The following is a 23535-nucleotide window of genomic DNA, read 5'->3' on the forward strand; positions in this document are numbered from 1 at the left end:
TTGTGAAAAAAATTCTATAGTAAAGAATGTCATAGTATAAAAAATGTAATTTAAAAACTCTACCTTGAGTATAATATTTAAAGCGCAATATAGAATGCCAAAAAGTCAGACTGCTGCAGGATTGAGACCCAAAACTAATTACTATTTTACCAAAGAACTCGTAGCATAGTATGCCATATAGAAAGTTGCATAAAGGACATCGTCTATAGTATTGTAACCATTGTTTTACACAAATGTCATAGTATGTATATTATTTCTCATGTCAAAACATTTGCTTTAAACATTGAGGGAATTATGAAAATGTTCAGTCTGTGCATCAAGTGAATTAATGACTTCAAATAGCTTTAATGTACAAATGATTAAACATGAAATGGATGTGATGCAATAAAATAATTACATAAATGCTTCAATAAATATAGATGCTGCTGCCTTCAATTAGCGCCACCAGCTGCTGAACTGCTTTTGAGCACCAACATTCTCAGTCAAACGATAATATTTGGAACCCCATAAAGTTACTTGAATTGCTGATGGAGTGCACTCATCTTTACATTTAAAGAGCACACAGCCTCAAAGTAGAGCTCAAACCCACCCAAAATCCAGGGCATACAGGCTGGGTAAATGTAGTCTTGACTCTATGGAGTAAAACCATTGTATCAGAAATGTTATAGAAAGACAACACCCCTCCTCTGAAGTCCAAATACACTCCTATCCTGCTGCCGCAGGTAGCGCTGATGGTCACGCTCTCCTTGTTGTGCTGAAATGAACAGCCTGAGTACGAGCAGTCCAGGCTCCAGGATTTGGCGTTATGTCCAAGTTTGCTGTCGCTCCCTCCTCCATTCCTGCCCATGTTTTTGTAGCAGACTCCGATGGAAACCCCTCCATTACCGGCCCACTCTACCTCCCAGTAGCAGCGCCCAGCCATCCCAGCTCTGCACAGCACCTGGGCCCAGCGGCTGAAGCGATGTGGGTGGTCCGGGTAGGGCAGTGGCTCTGGACGCGTGGTCACCCCTCTTTGACCATCGGAGAAGCTGAGATAAGGGTTGGCTGTGTTCGGGTCCAGGATTAATTCATTGTAATCTGGACACAAAAGCACATTGTCAGACTCCAACAAGTAGTCATTGGTTTCATAAGGATGGACGTTTTAGTTCGGGTTAATCAAAGAATTGTACTCACATTGTAGAAAATTAGCTCTCGTCTTTGGTTCCGAGTTGTAGGGTACGTTGGTGTCTTTTGCTGTTAGATGTAGGGAATAACAAATATGAAATACCACAACAGTGTCAGATCACCATTGTCCCACATGTTAGGCGTCTCAAAGTTGTAGTGATTCTGCCGTTTGGATAAGCATTAATTAATACTCCTGGTTAAAATCAGTGCAGAAAAAAAAGAAATTCCACATTTGTTTCGAAATATCTGGTTAAATACATTTAATTTGAGGATTATTAACTACAACTCCCATGGTGCATTTTAAATGATGGGTCAATTGTGGATGAATTCAGCAACTATGGCACCATGTTTGTTCACAGCTGTAATGAAGAAGCCTTTTTGAACATGGCAGAGGAGTATTATAGTTTTTAGACTTCTTTTGAGTTAAAATGCAGAGTATGGTTGACTTTTTATTGGTTCCAAGCGGACTCTCTTTATAAACATTAAAGTGTTTAGATAATCCATTCCTGATATTTATAAACCCTCTATACAGTAACAGTTGCTAAGCCGATATTGGACAATGGCTGTTTGGGGGAGGGGCTCAGTTATTAGTCAATGCAACCACAAAAGGATCTCACGTACCTTTAGTCTTTTCAGAAGTACTTTTATTGCTGGTTTCCTTCAATGAAATTACTAGAAAGGCAGACAAGCAAATAATTAGTTTGTACTGTTCACAAAACAATCATGTTTATGGTAATCATGTGTAAAGAGGTAACACCTTTATCAGAGATCCTGTTGAATTCTCTTTCCAGGGTTTCATCCAGGATGTCTTTGAGATCAGCCAGGGCTCCTCTCATAGTTTTATACATCATATATTGAAGTGTATCAGTGCTGGGCATCTCCACAGACTTTGCAGAGAAATGAAGAGACTTGCACTTCTGTGATGATGCAACACAACCAAATCAGGAGACTATCAGGAGAGTATTTGAATGCAAATGCAACAACCCTGACAAAACAAGAAGGAATCCCTTCATGGGTTATGTTCATCAAATTACCATCATATTTACTGTCAAGAAGCCCGGTGTTAAATGTCATCATATGTCTTAAACGTAAACAAGGTGCTGCTGCAACCAATTAAAATAAATAATGAAAAAGGTCAAATAAAACACATTAAGTGGGCTGGAATAATACTGCAAAGCTCCAGAGTGGGTTAAGATATTTGATCATTATCTAACAACTTGATAACACTTGACAGTCAATTATTTTTATGTTTTTGAGTAACTTCACAACTCCAACAGATCTTTGTCAAAAACAATATTGTTATTGTATTAAATTTGTATGAAGTATCTCCTATTTGTATATTCTAAATATATTGGATTGTTGTCAGTTACCATGAAGATGATAGAAATGTAACCCGAATATAGAATCCAAACCGGTCGCTGCAGATGGCTGCCTCAGTGTGTTAGTGCACATTGTTTTGTATTGTTTTATTCTAAATTTAGTTTTCTGCTAAAGGTGGGGCTAGTTGTGGTGTATTTGGGTAGCTTGTGAAATTCCCTGTGGATCAATAAAGGTATTCATATATTACAATAATATGATATATTGTTTTATGATATTTTGTATCCATAATCTGAATTAGAAAGTAACCACTAATTTAAGTTCTCAAATGTAGTGGAGTAAAAATTACAATATTTCCCATGGAGTAAAAGAAAAATCAAAAGATTCAGCAAGTTACTTCAGAATTGTACTTGAGTAAATGTACTTAGTTACTTCCACCACTGATGAATACATGGCTGGACCGACCTTTCCGCCCCACATCACTGGTCGAGTTATGTTCTATACCTGAAAGAAGTGTCCGTGGTCCTCAGTACGAGAAATCTTCTCCAGCTCAGCGTCAGCTCTTCTGAGCTCGACCATCTCCCTCTGGATCTTCTCCAGCAGCTCCTCCGCCTGACTGACAGCTGCTCCCTCCTGGACCCTCATCACCTCCTTCACCTCATTGCTTTGTTTCTCTATGCAGCGGATCAGCTTGGAGAAAACCCTCTCGCTCTCCTCCACTGCTGCTTCTGTGGAGTGCTGTGGAGGGCGAAGGTTTTCCCCGTTACTAGTGTTGGCAGTATGCCAACCGCGTATTTAAAGCTCTTATATTGAAGACTCACTCACCTTGATGTATCTGACAACATATTTAAGTTCCTTCTCTGCGTCCTTCAATTTCTGCACAGACTTCAAAGAGGCGTCTTGGAGTTTTTTCTAAGAGAATACAAAAGATGAATATTACACAGTGCATTACCTCGGGCTGCTCAGTTCAATATTTTTTTCCACGGTTGACTTTCAAGATGGAAGGTTTTGATTTTACAATCAAAGGATTGCACTTTAAGGCCTTTTGGGCTATCAACCTAGACTTTTGACAGTAACATCAGAGCACAAGATATGGCTGCTGGACCAGATCACATTGTTGAAGCCTTGATACTAAACTGTATAAAACGTATCCTTTCGTCCCTTGTATACGTTTGTAACCTGATCAGGATTAGTTATTTACCCTACCATCTTTCCTTATGCATCCAGTTCATAAACCAGGAGTCATAATTCAGTCAAATCCAAACATAGACATGACACAAATACAACAAATAATAACCCTGATGATGTAATATAAATATAATCCGGGTCATCTTCTCAGCCTTGCCAAAACATACACATTACAGGTCTACGAGAAAGGTACAAGTAGTACCTTTACACTTCAAATACTTAAATACTGTCAAAACATTACATTTCATTTAGCTGATGCTTTTATCAAAACAATAAGTGCATTCAACCATGAGTACAAACTCAGAACAAGGTACAATTTCTTCAAGTTAGCCCAACTACAAAGTGCTATAAGTGCCATTTAAAAAATGTGCAGTTTGTTTAAAAAAAAAATAAAAAATACACACGTTATATAAGATATAAAGTAAACTGTGAGCCAAGTTTGTCTAATTTTAGCCAAGTTTGTCTAATTTTACGCTGTTCAGAAACGTGCGAACTCCGAAATATTTTAATGAATGATGAATTTGTGCATACATTGTTTTTAATAAAGAAATCCCACCTGTTGCGTTGCTCTCTCATCCACAACGAAGACTGCGTCATGGCCCTTGTGTCTCTCTTGAACACACTGGGAACACACGACCTGCTGGTCCGTGCGACAGTACAGCTTCAGTGACTTCTCGTGGTGCGGGCACAACTTCTGCCTCAGCGGCTCCACGGCTGGAACCAACTTGTGGGTCTTCTTCCCATGAAAGCGGTCTTCGTGGACTCTCACGTGAGGCGCACAGTACGACTCCGAGCACACGAGGCAGGATTTAACAGCTTTGCTTCTTCTCGCGGTGCAAACACTGCATTTCACCTCCTCTGGTTTGGCCAACTGTTGAGCTGCAGCCTGAAATCCAGACTGTTGAAGCTTTTCCACCACTTCCGCGAGAACTGTGTTTCTACTCAGCAGCGGTCTCGGGTTGAACACCTGCCTGCACTGCGGGCAGCTGTACTGGCCTTTCTGCTTAGCTCCATTCCAGTAGTCCTCAATGCAGTCCAAGCAGTAGCTGTGCCCGCAAGGGATCGTCACCGGGTCTCTTAACACCTCCAGGCACACCGAACAACTAAACTGGTCTTCTTCAATTGAAATAGTCGTTGCTGCCATTTCCGACACAAGAGAAACTGGAAACGACAAAGATGGGCGTGGCTGGCAGGTGTGCTGATGATGCTAATTACAGCTCCTCGGCTCTCACCTGCTGCACCCGGAAGTATCAAATCCCTAGCCAGCAAACCAAAGCGCCATGAGCAAAGACCAAGAACAATTGAACCGCCTCTCCTACGTAAGGAGAGTTCATATTAGATGCGCTGAACTATAGTTGTAATTGTATACACAACATTTTACACAAAAGCACTGCAGTGTGTTTGTGCGCGCAGTTAATTAACTGGTTATTCCACTTCTCCACCAGAAACCTGTTGCCCGGATCACTTCACAGTCTAATGAAATGTAAACCAGCCTCCATGCAAATAAACAACACCCTTGAGAGTCCAGTCTGTACATGTGGGTAGTTTTTTTTTTAATGCCGGCATTTCAGAAATCCCAATACATATATAATACTACACATGTTTGTAAATGGAAATGATGGTTTTGTATTTTTTGTTAAAATGTTATAAAAAGCATAACCGTGTAGGTGCATGTAAAATGTTGATTTTGATGTCCACGACAAGTCTATTTCCTCCTCGCGTGCGAGCGTCGCTGAAGGTGTCTCTGTCTGGATCCTGAGGAGAGTTTGGTGCCTGGGCAGACAGAATAAGAGTTAGTAGTCTGCAGCACCCTGTAGCGACAAAGAAGTTCACAAATCAAATTGCAAATGTGTTCTTGGGCATGAACTGTAGCATACTGTAAACCAAATGATCTCCACTTCAACCATCTATACTTTGAACATGCTACTTTCTTAATTTCGCAGCAGTAATTATAATCCCCTGATATAACACTCTGACAAGGTTCACTTTGTGGCCTCATGAGTACTTGTGCTACTTTAAATCCATATACTGTTAATGCATTTGTACGAGTACATTTATCAATGCAGGACTTTTATTTGTAACGGAGAATATTCATAGTGTGATAATAAGGTGTTTATTCAAGTAAAATTTCTCAATACTTCTTCCTCCACTGCAGGATTTATGTTACTGAATTTTTTTTCCTTTTTCCCCGTCACTTAAATTAACATTCGCGATACGATTTGCATTTGGTTTTCCTTGTATAAAATATTCTCTGCACATGGTGTAATGCCTAAATACCTGCACATTGTGATAATTAGCTTTATTTACCAAATGGTGAGAAGGCAAAGGTGGGCCCAGGAGGGAGAAAAGGGTTGAGAGGGTTCATGGGACTTTGGTCGAGGCCAGGTCGAGGGATCACAGGACTTTGGTCGAGGCCAGCTGGAGGGATCACTGCAAGCACAAAGAGAACCAACACGGTTACTGCAAAGTCTCAGCTGTCCAAAATGTCAGAATCTGCAGCACTGTCATCCTTCCATTTCCGCAGATTCAGCAAACTCTACTATGAACAAACTCTACTATTCAGCAAACTCTACTATGCACAAACGCTGTCTGTGCATCCCAAGATGGGATGCACAGACAGCGTTTCTTCAGGGTTGTTTAATTAAAAAAAAAAAGTGAAAAATATAAATATAAAGCAGTACGGCTGGTGATTGAATGGAATTATTTACCAAGTGCTTAAATTTATTAATATTAATATCGCATTTTTGTTAGTACTAGTTGATAAATGCATCCCCGACTCTACCTTAAGTATTGGGGTGTTTTAACACCTGTATGAAAAGCTGTAATTGGCTAAATCATCAAAATCCTATTCTTAAAAATGAGCACGGGCAGTTTTATACTCACTTAGTGTTGCTTCCATTTGTACTGCTGGTTCATCATCACTGGGCTGTGTTGTGTCCAGCTGTCCAGCAGGATTTGGAGGACCAACAATCATTATTTCTCTCACTGCAAAAGAGAGGAAATCACAGTGTTGACAGAATAATTTGCATCGGATAAATACACTAACTTGATAAAAAAAAAAAAAATGTATCTACCTTTCTCGTAGATGCTGACAAATCCTCCCTGGCAGACCTCCTGCAACAGTCCTTTAAAATCTGCCACAGCTGTCATCACTGGGACAAAGGCGAGGTTGGGGTCAACAGTGACCGAAGGCAGATCTGACAGCACAGGTGGAGCATGGAGAGACTCACAACTCTGGATAACAAAGACAGAGACAAAGAGTGTAAATGTGCTGGAAACCAGTTTGGTATCCAGTGCTGGAAGAAGTAGTCAGATACTTTACTGAAAGCGCTTTAACACTACATGCCGTTCACACCCATTCATACACAGCAGGGACAGCCTATGGGGTTAATTTGGGGCTAAGTGGCCACATCGACATGGACTAGCAGAGCAGGAGATCGAACCGCCGATCCTCTGATTGAAGGACGACCCTGCTCTACCACTGAGGCACAGTCACAGTAGTAACACCACACTGTCAGCAAAATATACCTAAAGTATCAAAAGCACTAATATTGCAAAAAAATACTTATTTAATGGTATTTTACTTTGTATTCTATATGATACACAACTTTATTTTCCCAAGAACTACAATTACTCACTAAACAATGAACTACAATTACTCACTAAAAATTGTCCACTGAATAAGGCATAGCATTTTACAAACTGATCATGTGTTTTGCACGCAAAAACTGAATTTGTATAAATTTCACAAAGTAGAAAGTACAATATTTCCCTCTGAAATGTCATGGAGTCAGTGTACAAGTACAATATTGAGGTACTGTTATGTTACCAGTGTTGGGGTAGTTACTCAGAAAAGGTAACTAGTTACATGTTGCTAGTTACTTCTGAAAATTGTAACTAGATTACTTTACTAGTTACTGCATTTGAAAAGTAACTTCACTACTAGTTACTTTACTTTATTTTACTTTAAGCAAATGTCCAAATTAACCGCAAAGATACATGGACAAACATCATGGCCCTTTCATCACTTTATTTTCAATTTTCAATAATAATATATTATTATTAATTAATATAATTTCCAATAATAATAATGGCGCGAGTCACACGACACTTCCTGCATGAACAATCTACCATAAACGTCGGGTTACGAGCCGCTACTACCTTCGGTCAGAGTCCCTGTTAGCTCCCCGCTGTAGCCAGCTGGGGCTCCTGCCCCGTCATCCTACTTCCGCTAGCTCTCCGTTAACTTCCGCTAGCTCCCCGAAAACCACCGAAGGTAGCGGGACCAGGCTCGACACCCGACTTGGGCAGAGGGGTCGCGGGCAGTAGCAGCAGCAGCGCTAGCTAGCAGCTTGTTGCTATTGTTCATGAGGTCTAGTAAAGTAGTGTAGTTACCAATATTTTGAGTGTAATGCGTTACTTTACTTCGTTACTTATAATAGTAATATCGTTACTGTAATCCGTTACTTTGTAACTCGTTACCCCCAACACTGTACGTTACTATGGTACTTGAGTACATGTACTTAGTTACTTCCCAGCACTGGTGGTATCAATCCAAAGCGTAAGTACCTGAAGGAAACGGACGTGGTCCTCGGTGTGGGAGAGTTTGTCCAATTCCGCCTCGTTCTTCTTCAGCTCGGCGATCTCCTTCTGGATCTTCTCCAGAAGCTGCTCCGCCTGACTGACGGCGGCCTTTTCCTGGGCGTTCATCAGCTCTCTCACCTCGAAACGCTTCAGCTCAATCGACCGAATCAGTTCGGTGAAGACGGCGTCGCTCTCTGCAGCTGCCACTCGAGCAGAACGCTGGAGGGAGAGGCAAAGCACCACAGAGAGATCGTCTAAAACCGTCTCATGAACTTGAGGAGGCGAGGCGTTTTTTTGTATATGTATGGAGTGACTTATTGTATTTATATATCAGACCAAGCAGCACGTCGGCACTTACAGAGAAAGAGAAGATGGCTTGTCTGATCTCCTGGGCTCCCTTTTCCCTTTGATGAATTCTCAGATGAGAGGTCTGCTTCATGTCACCGAGTTGCCCCTGAGGAAGAAATGTTGTGAAAACTTGTAATTAAAGTTGTATTACACCATTTTTCATTTTGCAAATAAGACTAAGATTTCATTATCTATTTTAAATGTGTATATTCATGCCATTTAAAAGCCCAATTCAGATTTATGGAACCATTCCTCTATTTGTGAAAACAGAAAAGAGACATATAATGGCTTTATTCTTTATCAGACCAGGTTTATTCCAAAAAATAGGACTTGATTACCATGGAGACTATAACAACGCTTTAAAACCCCTTGTTAAGAATTGTGAATCCTTTATTTTAAATCATGAAAACTGAATAGAGGAGTTATTTCACTGCCATTTGGACCACATTTGACATGGTCCACAACTGTACACATCAACACATTTTTGTTTTAAAAGCATTTTGAATGTCACTTGTACTTGTTTTGATATTTATTTAGTGTTTATAACTCTTTTTCCCCCCACAAATGTTTGTGTTTTCCTACACTTATATTAAATCAAATATTTAACAATTGGGAAAACAGAAGTAAAGGGTTTGTTTTTTTCTCCATCCAGACCACGTCGGTCAAAGTCTAGAGCAAAAGGTAAAGCAGCAGTTAGGTTTAACATTAGATTAGATTTACATGGAGCCTACAGACACTACTGAAATCAGTTTGTGGTCTCCACCCATTTGTTAAAATGGGTTATTATATTTTACAGCTTTTCCTCCATCAGACGTACAACTCTACACATTATAACAAGTTTTGAAGACATTCAAACGTTATAATTTTGGCATTGTTATGCAATTCATGTTTTCTTTATTATGGAACCAATGCATTTCGGGTCGTAAAGTGTGTGTTGTTGTGAGTGTTTCCATACTTCTATTAAAAGCCTATATGTTAAAGAGACCGTGATCCTAGTGAAACTATCAGTGTAAATACAGGATTACATCTCTAAAAACAGAAGTGAAGGAGTCTGCTACTCCTCACAGCTGTTACACCACGTGGATCACATCAGACCAGGTCTTGACTGTATCAGTGTGTCGTCACTGATCAGCATCCTCGTCTTGAATCAATCAGTTGATTCGATTAAAAACTGCTTACCTGCTTGTGTTGTATCTCGGCCTCAGCCAGCACCGTGTCGTGGCCCTTGTGCTCGTCCGTCAGACACAGATAACAGATGCACTGCTTGTCGGTGCGGCAGTAAACCTCCAGCAGCTTGTCGTGTCGGCCACAGATCGTCTCTTGAAACTTTTTGGAGGCCGACACCAGCTTGTGTTTCTTGAAAGCAGCCGACTCGTAGTGGGGCTGCAGGTGGACTTCGCAGTAGGAGGCCAGACACACCAGACACGACTTCACAGCTTTGTGTTTCCTCCCGGCACACACGTCGCACTCCACGTCGTCGGCCTCGGCGAAACTTGGATTCACAGGCGGCGTCGTCGTCTTCGTCGTGGTGGTGGTGGCCTCGTGGAGTCCAGTCTTTTTGAATTTATCCACCACGTCGGCCAACATGGTGTTCCTGGCGAGCACCGGCCTCGGGTTGAAGTTGTACCTGCACTGCGGGCAGACGAAGACCCCCAGGTAGTCGTCCAGGTCCCAGTAGTTCTGGATACAGTGCGAGCAGTAGCTGTGGCCGCAGGGGATGGTCACGGGGTCCCGCAGCACGTCCAGACACACCGAGCAGTTAAACTGGTCCCGGTCCAGGACTAGTCCGGCTTGAGCCATCGCAGAAAACCGTTGGGAGTCGGTGTAGAAAATGAGCGAAAACACGGGAAACTAACGGACAAACAGCTGCTGCTTTGTTTACAGGAAGTGACAGGAGGGGGGCGTGGCCAGAGAGGCATTACCGGAAACTGCAACAGGGAATTTAATTTTTAAAAAACGCTGATTTTCAAAATAAAGTTTCACTTTGATCGGTATAATCACTCGATATAAAAAAATATTTAGAACTGTTATAAAAGTGCCTTATTTTAAGGCTATTTACACATGTATGCTACTATACTTAAATGAAATGGGAAGGTATATGTACTTTACTAGAGGCTACTTCCATTTTCTGCTACTTTAACTCAACTAGATTGGCAAATGTTGTACTTTTAGATTTGCAATACAAAATCCAATCAGCAAATACATAATGTATTATCAGCTCTACTTTTACCAGCGAAATATTAAAGTGTTTACTAAAAGAGTACTTCCTCCTAATTCACAATGTGTGTTTTATCTGTAAATACTTAGTGCAAATACTGGCGGTACCACAAAATCACAGTACATTAGTAGCTCAGGCAATTTCTGAATAAGAAGCACTTAAAAAGCCCAGTCACAGAAATGTAATTTCTAATGCATTTTTATTTCAAAATGCCTTTAAATAATTATCAAACAAGTACAAGTTTGGTACATTAACTCATTTCAATAGATCATAAATAATATATGTGGGGAAAAAAAGGACAGCAAATATCTTCAGACTTAAATAAACATATCAAGCAGGATTTTCAGTTTATCAACAACATATATAACAGGTTAGACATACATCTTTAACAATTGATTTTGTCTTCATACAGAACAATACATTACTTTGGTCACAAAATAAAGCTTTGATGCATTAAAGGGAAGGTTTCAGAATTCAAAAGGCCAAGCATCCTCCCACATCAATGTTTCTTTCCCATGCGTAGCAGGTTTTGAAAAGTTGCCAGCAACCTCACATTATTATTCGCTTAATATGCCCATTCATTTTAATATGAGCACTCTCTCTTACAATTACACACTATTCCAAACACGAAGCCCACCCTTTAAATGCATGTATTATGCAGTTTGTAAAAGAACAACACTGTACTGATCAAAACGATCCCTTAAAGTCGAATATTCCCTTTCTGATTGTGAACAGGAATTATGTTTGTCTATTCACCTGGGTAACTTTGTGCAAAATTTGGTTGGAAAGATTAAAACAATTGACAGTACAAGGCATCCATTCAAGTATTTCATCACACCTACGCTTTTTGTAAAAAGTTATAATTCTCTGCAATTGTAGCTGTAAACTACGGCTAATCAAGAGAAACAGGCACACAAAAAAAGTGTTTGTTTTAAAACATGCATTGACGTCCGTGGAAGATTAACTTTTGTTCTACATGCTTATCTAAAGTTAGAGGAGTTTGCTAAAATGAAGATGTCTAAAGCCAGTCGATAAGCTGCAAGGACAAAGCTACTTTCTTGTGTCACAGAGAACTTTCCATATGATCCCAATGCAAATCAATTTTAAAACGAGAAATAGCTTTATAGTTCAAGTTTTCATACATGTAAGTTCAGTATTTCTGTTCACATCAAACAAAAATACACAGAAGAAAGGATCAACTCAAAAACAGAGACAAATGGAATATTTTAAGTCAACTAAAAACTCTCTACGGTGTTACCTGTATGTATGCATGTATACTCTATAGGTGTGTGCAATGTAAATGATATGTGGACCTACACTCTTCATACAGGTTGTCATGGTGTGGGGCTTTACTTGTTCTTCTCTTCCAGTCCACTCTCTGCTCTCAGAGCCAGGCTGCTGGCTGAGATGAAGCTGATCCAGTGTTTGAGGTCTTCAGGAAATGCCGGGCAGTCGATCTGGACACAAACACATTATTACAGACAAAAAAACAGCAGAATAAAGCCACAGTCCAGAGCTGAAACTATATGTCAATAGACAGACATTTAATTTGCAACAAGTTTGATTGTTTTACATTTTTTGATAAAAAAGAAAAAGCAAAACATCCCCAGGTTCCAGTTCCCCAAAATGGGAGGATTTTATGTTTTTCTTTGTCTTGTGTGATAGAAAAATGAATACCTTTTGATTTCTGACTATTGGCCACACATAACGCAACATAATATCTGAGGATTAACATTGGGTATGATGAGTGATGGACATTTTTTCACTTATTAGACACATTAACAGTAACCATGTTAAACTGATCAATCCATCAGTTGATTGAAAAATAACTAGTATTTAGCTGGTCATTTTTTCTGAATTTTTCAGATATGCCGTTTTTGATAGTTTTTTTGTGGAAAACCGACAATTTGATAGAAACTGCAAGGGGTTTTTCAGTATTTTGAAAAATTGTCATTGGTTGCAACCCTATTACAGTCACACCAATACTTGTATCTACTTCCAGCTATTCCTCACCTTCCTTTTGCAGACAAACTCGAGAATGCTTTCCGGGGTGCAGTGCACCACATTCTGCCTGCAGAGCATGACCGCAGAGACAAAACCATCTCGCTTGGACACAAAGCGCTGCTCCACGTAAAACGCCTTCTCATCCCATCCCAATATTTTGGTCTGAATCTCAAAAGCCTCACGGAAAGCCAGGGAGCGTCGGTACCGGATGGTAGATGCCCCTACCACCATTCTGGCCCCCAGTTTGCGTGAGGCCATGAACAGCCCGTTTCGCATGTAATGGTGAAAACGGGCAAAGTCACACTCCCTTAGATATCGGGAGTTATTCATGTGGCCCATGTAGTCCAAATCATGGGGAAGGACCGTGCCATCAATGCTTTGCTCAGCCAGCATGTCCCATACTCTGGGTTGGAACCACGCCTGGACAAACACCTGGACCCCTCGTAGGAAGTACCAGACATCCAGAGTGCAGAAGAGCAGGAGGAGGGCACCCAGCACCAGCAGCAACATCTCTCTGGAACAGTCCAAATAAGATACGAGATTCCTTTATTGATCACCAGGGGGGACAGCAATAGTACAGATAAATAGAAAGTAATCCAAATAATGAGAGGCACACAAAACTAAAATAAGAATGTAATAACATAGAAAACTATACAAAAGTATTTGGTGTAAAACTGCAAGGTAAAGTGACGTGGTGTGGCAGTGTACAGGGTCAGCAAGTTCATGTTAACAGAGTACGCCGGTCTGATAAAACTATTAAAGGAGACGTTGTGCTCATTACCAGGTTCATAGTGTATTTGGGGTTTCTACTAGAACATGTGTACATGCTTTGATGTTAAAAAAAACAACAACTCTGGGTCTATGTTTACTTCCTGTCAGCTGTGATATGCACACACACTGCAACAAACAATAAACTGGGAGGCATTTACTATGTTTTACATTTCAAACTGTGAAATGGTCTCAGTATTATGACCCGTTTATAACAACAATAAAAAAGCGTAAAAATCTCACTTCATACAAAATGGGACCTTTAACTGTACTTAGTGTTCGTATATAATTGTATAATGAATATAACAGAATATGCTATGCAATCAGTTACATATTAACATAGTATAGTATAATATGCTAAAGTAAGATAGAGTATGGGTTAGGATTTATAGTATATGGTGAAATGTAGTAGGAACGTAACATAATACATTATACGTATATAGCAACTCCCCAGTTGATGACAGCACTTTCCTAAAATAATGCTAACATAAAGGAATCCGCGTTTTCTAAATTCACCACAATATGACCACAACATGTAACGTTAATCAAATGCACCGTTGACCTCATCAATGTCAGTGCAAATGTGTGGAAAAACAAGAGGTCAGTGCTTTTTTTTGTACACACACCTCGGCTTAATATTACAGCTGCAAATACGGAAGCATCACATCAATCACCGACTTCTCTTTACAGCTCGTTCCAAATGAACGGGGCGCAACCTGCTGTGACAGCCAAATCTGTTAGCTTAGCTGCTAGCCACCAGCAGTAGGTGGCCTTGCAGAAGAGAGACCAAACTCTTTGACACGTGAAGACGCCATTTCTTTTTCAAAGTGGTCTCCCTGTGGAAATTTAAACAATAACCACAAATACGGTCCAATTATTTTGTATGGCTGTACAACTCACCGTGCGTCCAGAATAGAGTGCTACCATCGGATGCGTTACAACTTAAAAGAAACCGGTAGAATGAATGAACACAACTTCCGGGTGTGACGACACTGGATTCTTCTTCTTCGAGGGACTTTAAAAGCAGTGTACTTCGTGGGGAATTACTGCCATCTTGTGGAGGAATATTTTATTGTATTTATTTTATAATAGGCTCGTTCGTTAGAGCTGCGCCTCGCCTGGAATCCAGACGAGAGCAGGCGGACGCAGCAGGAGACGTTGACAAAAAACTGCAATCAAGTCGGACAGTTTTCAGCTGCCTTCAAAGTAAACACAGGAAGTCACAGAAAAAATGAGTCAGTGTCGAACAGCGTCACTCGTCGAGAAGCTGACAAACTATGATCATTATTGGTTTTATTTCTTCTTTTGTCAATACCCAAGTGTACACATATATGACATATATACACTCACCTAAAGGATTATTAGGAACACCTGTTCAATTTCTCATTAATGCAATTATCTAATCAACCAATCACATGGCAGTTGCTTCAATGCATTTAGGGGTGTGGTCCTGGTCAAGACAATCTCCTGAACTCCAAACTGAATGTCAGAATTGGAAAGAAAGGTGATTTAAGCAATTTTGAGCGTGGCATGGTTGTTGGTGCCAGACGGGCCGGTTTGAGTATTTCACAATCTGCTCAGTTACTGGGATTTTCACGCACAACCATTTCTAGGGTTTACAAAGAATGGTGTGAAAAGGGAAAAACATCCAGTATGCGGCAGTCCTGTGGGCGAAAATGCCTTGTTGATGCTAGAGGTCAGAGGAGAATGGGCCGACTGATTCAAGCTGATAGAAGAGCAACTTTGGCTGAAATAACCACCCGTTACAACCAAGGTATGCAGCAAAGCATTTGTGAAGCCACAACACGCACAACCTTGAGGCGGATGGGCTACAACAGCAGAAGACCCCACCGGGTACCACTCATCTCCACTACAAATAGGAACAAGAGGCTACAATTTGCAAGAGCTCACCAAAATTGGACAGTTGAAGACTGGAAAAATGTTGCCTGGTCTGATGAGTCTCGATTTCTGTCGAGACATTCAGATGGTAGAGTCAGAATTTGATGTAAACAGAATGAGAACATGGATCCATCATGCCTTGTTACCACTGTGCAGGCTGGTGGTGGTGGTGTAATGGTGTGGGGGATGTTTTCTTGGCACACTTTAGGCCCCTTAATGCCAATTGGGCATTGTTTAAATGCCACAGACTACCTGAGCATTGTTTCTGACCATGTCCATCCCTTTATGGCCACCATGTACCCATCCTCTGATGGCTACTTCCAGCAGGATAATGCACCAATCATTTCTAATTGGTTTCTTGAACATGACAATGAGTTCACTGTACTAAAATGGCCCCCACAGTCACCAGATCTCAACCCAATAGAGCATCTTTGGGATGTGATGGAACGGGAGCTTCGTGCCCTGGATGTGCATCCCACAAATCTCCATCAACTGCAAGATGCTATCCTATCAATATGGGCAACATTTCTAAAGAATGCTTTCAGCACCTTGTTGAATCAATGCCACGTAGAATTAAGGCAGTTCTGAAGGCGAAAGGGGGTCAAACACAGTATTAGTATGGTGTTCCTAATAATCCTTTAGGTGAGTGTATGTATATATATATATATATATATATATATATATATATATATATATATATATATATATATATATACACACACACACAACCGTTCAAAAGTGTGGGGTCACCCAGACAAATGTTCAGTTTCTTCGCAATTTCTCGCATGGAATAGCCTTCATTTCTAAGAACAAGAACAGACTGGCGAGTTTCACATGAAATTTCTCTTTTTCTGGCCATTTTGAGAGTATAATGGAATCCACAAATGTGATGCTATGCATAGGAAGGCCAGTTGTAAAGCTTCTCTCACCAGCATAACTGTTTTAAGTTGTGCTAACATAATTGCACAACGGTTTTCTAATCATCCATTAGTCTTCTATGCGATGAGCAAACACAATGTACCATTAGAACACTGGAGTGATAGCTGCTGGAAATGGGCCTCTATACACCTATATAGATATTTCATTAAAAACCAGACGTTTCCACCTAGAATAGTCATTTACCACATTAACAATGCATAGTGTATTACTGATTAATTGAATGTTATCTTCATTGAAAAAAACAGTGCTTTTCTTTGAAAAATAAGGACATTTCTAAGTGACCCCAAACTTTTGAATGGTAGTGTGTGTATATATATATATTATTATTATTTTGTAGACTTAATACTTACAATATACAATACTGCTGTACTATACTGAATATTGTTTTGCTACTACTACATTTCACTTCATAATATTACACTTATATGCCATAATATGTATAATGTACTATCCTTTTTATTTTAACCATATTATGTCATACTTTTATACCACTTTACTTTGAGGAGACGTCACTGTTAGTCTAGAACACTGAATAATGTTTCCACCAGTAAACCTGAACATGCACACCGATTATAACCGCATAACTATATAGATTATAATTAACTGGAGGATACACTTTTCTACACGTAGATCTTAAACCATTACATATAAACAGTAGCCCGGCCACCCTACGGAGGAAACTAATTTCGTTTTTTTTATTAAAAAAAAAAGTTGGATAAAATCTCCATTGTCCTCTCCTATGTAGTCAGGTGTCGGTAGGTAGAACCGCCTGTGCCGCTGACTCGCCGCTCTCCTGGCTGACGTCACAGCTGCCACGGACTCGCAGCTGCCAGTAATCTCACTCGCTGTCTCTCCAACAACGTTAGCTAACGTGTTAGCAAGCTGACTAGCTTGCCATTAAACAACTGGTGGGAGGGAAATGAAGCCGCTGTAGACATCTTAACGCTGATTGGCAAAGACACGACACGTCAAAGATCTTCTATTGCTAAGATGATCACAACCTCAGTTTTTTTCCGTGTCTCACTCCATTCTCAGAAACGCCGGCCAGTTGACCCTCCCCCCCTCCCAAAAACAAAAACTCTTCGGATCTACACGATTCACATGGATGGCATATTTTCATTTCAAAACGGCGAATTTCGCCGAAAAGGTGACAAGTTTGCAGTTATGCATCTCGAACGAGCCGAGTATTAGGCAAGTTAGTGCACCCATAGGCATAGTGAAGGCATTAGAAGTGCAGTAGTATTTCAAAATCTGTTTTATTGCTGCCATAGTACACAAATATTCACTTTATACAATTATATTACTTTTTCATTATTGAAAGAGTGATCCGTTTTCAGCCTCTCAAAACAAGCTGGTGTGCTAGTTATCCCAGTGTTGACGGGTATTGGCGTCAAAGTAAAGCTTATATTCAGATGTGTAGGCACAAGTATGTTTAAGTCAAGCCATTGTGAACGAAAGACAAATGTCCTTTTTAAACCTGAGCTGGTAAATTAGCTGCCACACAAAAAGCGAAGCAATGTCTTATTTGTTCTTCTCGTCGAGTCCACTCTCTGCTCTGAGAGCCTGGCTGCTGGTGGCGATGAAGTTGACCCAGTGCTGAAGGTCCTCTGGGAACTCCGGGCACTCCACCTGCAAGGAGCACCCCAATGACTCAGTGTCCTTCTATATTTAAAAAAGTGTGCAATTGGCATGCGTGTCAATCATTGGTCCCTTACCTTTCGCTTACACAGGTGCTGCATGATCTTATCTGGGCTGCTGCGTATGACACTCTGCTTGCAGTACATGACGGCGCACACCAAACCATCTTTCGTTGACACAAATCTCTGCTCCAGGTAAAAAGCTTTGTCGTCCCAGGTGACGATGTGACTCCGCAGCTCGTAACCCTCTCCAATACACAGAGCCCTGCGGTAGCGGATGGTAGTGGCTCCCACTACCATTGAAGCTTTGAGCGCCCGCACTGCCTTGAACACCCCGTTGCGCATGTAGAGGGAGAAGCGGGCAAAGTCACACTCCCGGAGGTATCGAGCGTTGTTCATGTGGCACATGTCAATGTCACGGGGAGTGACCCGGCCCGTTTGGATCTGCTCTGCTGTGACGTCCCTGATCGGCGGCTGGAACCATGCCCGAAGGATCACAGCAGCTGCCCGGAGGAAGTACCACACATCCAGAGTACAGAAGAGAGCCAGCAAGGCAGTGAGCACCCACAGCGCCCACCACATCTCTCTGGAGAAAGGGGACCACAGAAGCACAAGCAGAGGAACGCTGTGGGTTAATCTGATGTGTAGATGTAATTATGAAACCAAGCTGGAACAGATGTAACATAGTTATGGTGCTTGAGAAGAAATCTAGAGGTAGAAGTGAAAGGTTATTAATTACTATTCACTGTACTCATCATGGTGTTACCTTCCATGAAAGAAAAGGACAAAGTAACACCCTTAATATTAGTTAATATAAATGCCCAATTTGCATTGCTGCATGTTTTAGCTTTTAGTAACTCCTAATGTGTTGCTGTGATAGGCAGTTTTTCCAATACAATGTGTGCTTGTTTAAAATCAGTTGAATCCAGGATGAGTTGACATGACACTTGTGGCCCATTCTGAAGCTACTTCTATTATGTTTGCATTACATCACAGACTCAGATGAAGCTTTACTGACTAAGTATGCGTTCGCATACAAGGAATTTAGACCGTTTTCTTTAAAGAATAGACAGGATTGTTATGCACACTGTGAAAATAGGTGTACATTTAAATAGTATATGGATTTATATAAAAAGCACCAAAGACCAACAGTAGAAAAAACGAAATAAAAATGCTACAGAGAACAGATCCAGTGAGTTTGAACAGGACTCGTTTCAGACTCAACAGGTTCTGCAGGAATGACAGGTGGCTCAACCAGTTGAGTAAACGAAACATTTTTAAAAGAATATTACTGATAGTGATCCCCCACTAAATGTGTTGTTACCAAGGCTTCTGGTTACTGATGGATAAATAAAACCAGTCATACTAATTAACTAGGGAAATCAGTGCCATGACTGCAGAACTGGTGTACACGAAAACACTGCAGTTCGTCTAGTTACAGTTAGTTAGCTTAGTTAACCTAACTGTTAGCTAGGTAGTTAGCTACCGCAGTCAGAAATGTCAGTCGCAAGACTTTAAAACGACATTAATGCCCACACATTTCGTGATTTTAAATTAAGACGAACGACACAAAGAAAGCTGGAAGGTCTGAATTAAAAACAGCCTGTTGAGGTCGAATCGATGGTTTCAGTCCAACTTTACGGTGAACGTAACAGACGTAACGTCACAGTGGAGCTACTCGGGAGTTTAAGGAGAAATCCGATATCCACGAGGACTTACCTGCTGTCTTCTTCCTGCTGTATTCACTCAGATTTGCCGAGTCGACAGCATTCAACCCAGCAGTGTGTAAAACGGTGCAGTTGTTGAGCACGTTTCTCATTTCCGGATACATATTTCCAAAATAAAAGCATACATGCGTTTACAAACTGGATCAAGGCAAATAAGATTTATATTGAAATTAATCAGTTTGAAACTATTCTTAAACCACAAATAATTATCGTTTCTGCGGGCCAACACTGCATTTTACTTTTTTAAATATTGTATTATCTCTGAGGATAAACGTCCTCTTTTTCTCCGTGCGTGGTCATCAACGGCGGCTTGGTCACGTGGTACAGGACCGACGCATCACGTCGCCCTGGGTTTCGACGTGCTCATTGTCATATTTTAGATTTTTTTTTTTTACAATTATCTTAAGGGGTGTTCATCAGTATATATACATGTATATATGGTGCATGATATACATGTATATACTGATGATATACGGTCAGTGGTGTAGTGGTCCCTGGAGAAGTAGGTATACTCTTAATTTTGCAATTTTTTTAAGCAGCCTATACATAAATAGTGACATACTCTAGTTTACCCACAAATTATTAACCTAGTATTATTTACACATTGCCACATGATTCCTGCTGCTTGACCTCAGGGAATAAGGATTATGAAATTACTGACCCAATACTGACCCACAGACTGGTAAGAGACAACTACATAATTATGCAATTTGAGTGAACTATTCCTTATCCTTACTCCATCCACACACAATTGGACAACTATTCTCTCGCCTTGCAAGTTGTCCATATAGACCAGTAGTTTCTTTTGTAAACTGTCTCTTGGAACAGCTAATTTACAAAACATAGTATAGGTTAGAGTGTGGCACTAATATAAAATTAACATAATTTCACCTGGAGCAGATATTACTGGTCCTACACAGAAGGTGTATGCATGAGTATAACATATATTCAACATGAGGCAAACACAGTTTTACAGTCAGAGATTTGCTTATTTTTTAACATTTATTTAAATAAATTACTTCAAAACTGAATTAGACCATGCATCCTTGTTCATGTTTCACTTTAAATTAAAAACACAAATCATCCTCTTCCACACATCAAAACCAATTAGATAAACTCAAAAGTGCAAAGTCCTAAAACTAAGAAAAAAAGGTTTTCAACAGCTGAACACTATTTTAGCATACCTTTTGAGATATATACAAATATCACCACAAATATTGAATATCATCATTCAAATAATTCAACAATATCTAGTTAACAATGAACACAAATATATACATTTTACAACATATCCATGAAAACCACAGTGACTCCCTCAACCCAGTGCTGGGTTTCTAAATAAGTGCTCATATTACAGTATATTCCAGACAGACTTGCTTTCTGCAGGGGTTTTCACACCGCATTGCCTTGAACGCATAGACGAGGCAGCACGGTGTCTCTTCAACCAGGTCCTCGTATACTTTTGAGGATCAAACATGGAAGTAGGGGGGCCATTGATATTAATCATCAAGTTTGACATGTTTGAGATCAGTGGGACAGCCCTCTTGTCTGAGCTTAAAGTTAAATCGCTTGCACAGTCGCTTAACTTGTTCTTCACCATGGCGAATGCTGGGGTTTGATGACCATTTACTCTGATCAAGGATGCTGAAGTCCTTGATGACCTCATCTTCAAAAGACAAGCGTTGCCAAGATTGTTCACAAGGCTTTGTAAGAACTGGCCTGGATTGATTGACTTCAGCTTTGCATTTCCTACCAGGGTTATAGAGCGATACTCCCCAGTCTCTTTTGCTTCTAAAGCCTCACAGTATTTTTCACCTGGACTCTCTTTGAATGACTGTATCCCTCTGATTGAGCGTTTCAGCAGATGCTCTGCTCTGTGGAGAGTTATAGAATGAGCTTGAAGCTCCTGTGACAGTAGACTTAGTTCATGGAGAGTGTCATACAAGAGCCCAAGGTCACAGATAAATTCAGGACTTTGAACACGATATAATAAACCTCTGTACATTTGTTTCTCTTTGGTGGACCTCATCTCATCAGAACACGCATTCTTAAAGTGCTGCACAAGACCTCCCAGGGATGTCCAAACAGCACGAACAGTACGAAAGCTACTGGCCACCCAGCGTACATCCAAGACTCTGCCAATGCAAAGAAGTTGTGAGCCTACTTCAGCTGCTGCATCTTTGAGTTCACGTTCATTTTTGTTTGACATACTATACAGAGAATATAGCTTCTGCATAAATATTTTAAAGTGATTGACACCCTGTACCTCATCAACTGCATTTGACACAGCTAGTTCAAGTCTATGGTTCATACAGTGCCATACAAACAGCTTTGGGAATCTCGAGGTCAACCTGGTTGCTGCTCCTGACTTCTTTCCTAACATGACACTGGCTCCATCAGATACAAATGTTGCCCAGTTTTCACAAGGCCACACTTCTGTAAAGCCAGCATTCGTTAAACAGGTGAGTAAAGCCTGCTCTATGCCATCTACTCTCTGATTTTCTAGTTCAACAAGTTCAAGGAATATGAACTCAGGGCTTTCTTCTTGAATTGACGCTTAAACAGAAACTGTCATGACAGGTTTGTGACTTAAAGAAGAGGCCTCATCAATTAGGACAGCTAACTTACTCGATGATGCTATTATGCTACTGACAATTTTGCTCTGCATCTCACTGGCAACATGTTGTATTATTTGTGTTGCACTGTAACGTGAATGAAGTATTGAGCCTATCTTTACACCATTCAGTTCCTGCAGCTCAATGAGGCTTTCATGGTCAGAAAAAGGTCTGTTCTTTTTGGCAAAATGTTGAGTTGAGCTTGAGTGTGTGCCTTGGACAAAGCATGTTTCCTGACCTTATTTCTCAAAACTGACGGACTTGTTTCTCTACTTCCCCGAGAAGACACTTGAATTTCAAAGTTCTTCCATTCTCTTGAGTGATACACCTTGCTCCTTGTTGATCCCAATGGAGTTCACACTGCTACAGACCATACATCCTGTGAAGCATAAACAAACAATGTAACTACTATATCCACAGCTGTATGTGTGCATTGTCCATTTCTCCCATATACATACAAGTACACACACAATATTAATGTGTGTCCACTGTTTCAGAAGCTACCCAAACCAACAATATACCTAAACTTATCCAGTTTTTTGTTTTTTGATCCCAACCAGGGGTTCTTGGATTTAAAATCCTCTTTTTGTTTGACAGTCCACGGGATCAAGCAGGATTTTCAGTGTATCGACAACATATGTAACAGGTTAGACATACATCTTTATCAATTGATTTTGGTCTTCATACAATATTTCTACATGTATGAAGTGTTGCATTTGAGTGTTTAGGAACAAGAACGCTTTTAGGTGGGTTTGTTATATTTCTGTCTTTCTCCTCGCAGCAGATGGACGGAGTGCACATCCGATAAGTGGACTAAGTGGATGTTTAAGGCGCATAGCACGTTAGTGGGGACCACACTGCTGCATGGACACGACTTCAAGAGGAGCGTCATTACGAACAGCATCCCGTCATGCTCGTATTTATGTATACGATATCTGACAGCAGGCCCATGTAGGAAACGCACGGGCCGCCACTGAAAGAATGTAAGGCTTCCAAAACAATACATACTGTGGGATTATTTTGCATTTAGTATTAATACTAATAACAAACATGATAGCAATTTACCCAAGTAAGTCTCGAACTGGACATAAAAGCCTTTCTTAGACTCAAGACGTCTTGGTGAACCA

General features: G+C 40.5%; 3 protein-coding genes across 3 annotated transcripts; all 3 read right to left on the reverse strand.

Annotated features, from left to right (window-relative positions):
• Window positions 1–200: 200 nt before the first annotated feature.
• On the reverse strand, window positions 201–10401 carry LOC306753760 (E3 ubiquitin/ISG15 ligase TRIM25-like; the record flags this gene model as incomplete). Its single annotated transcript, XM_079237678.1, is given in 15 exon segments — window positions 201–1077; window positions 1174–1233; window positions 1786–1836; window positions 1922–2081; window positions 2986–3252; window positions 3255–3296; window positions 3298–3393; window positions 4226–4830; window positions 5398–5442; window positions 5977–6099; window positions 6553–6654; window positions 6744–6903; window positions 8239–8472; window positions 8612–8707; window positions 9781–10401. Coding segments are annotated over 15 exon segments (3189 nt in total). The 3' UTR covers window positions 201–550.
• A 1767-nt stretch (window positions 10402–12168) lies between these two features.
• On the reverse strand, window positions 12169–14503 carry LOC306739919 (protein THEM6-like; the record flags this gene model as incomplete). The annotated part of the gene is made up of 3 exons (XM_079222008.1): window positions 14492–14503; window positions 12833–13337; window positions 12169–12276 (listed from the first exon to the last, which is right to left on the reverse strand). Exons 2-3 carry the CDS (start codon window positions 13331–13333, stop codon window positions 12169–12171), a joined length of 609 nt encoding a protein of 202 aa, XP_079078134.1. The 5' UTR covers window positions 13334–13337; window positions 14492–14503.
• Window positions 14504–17686: 3183 nt separating this feature from the next.
• On the reverse strand, window positions 17687–19884 carry LOC306735414 (protein THEM6-like). The gene is made up of 3 exons (XM_079216880.1): window positions 19786–19884; window positions 18145–18652; window positions 17687–18058 (listed from the first exon to the last, which is right to left on the reverse strand). The coding sequence occupies exons 2-3, from the start codon at window positions 18646–18648 to the stop codon at window positions 17951–17953; spliced, it is 612 nt and encodes a 203-aa protein (XP_079073006.1). The 5' UTR covers window positions 18649–18652; window positions 19786–19884; the 3' UTR covers window positions 17687–17950.
• Window positions 19885–23535: the final 3651 nt, after the last annotated feature.

This window comes from Taurulus bubalis (genome assembly GCF_910589615.1).
Source record: "Taurulus bubalis genome assembly, chromosome: 1".
Lineage (NCBI taxonomy): Eukaryota > Metazoa > Chordata > Actinopteri > Perciformes > Cottidae > Taurulus > Taurulus bubalis.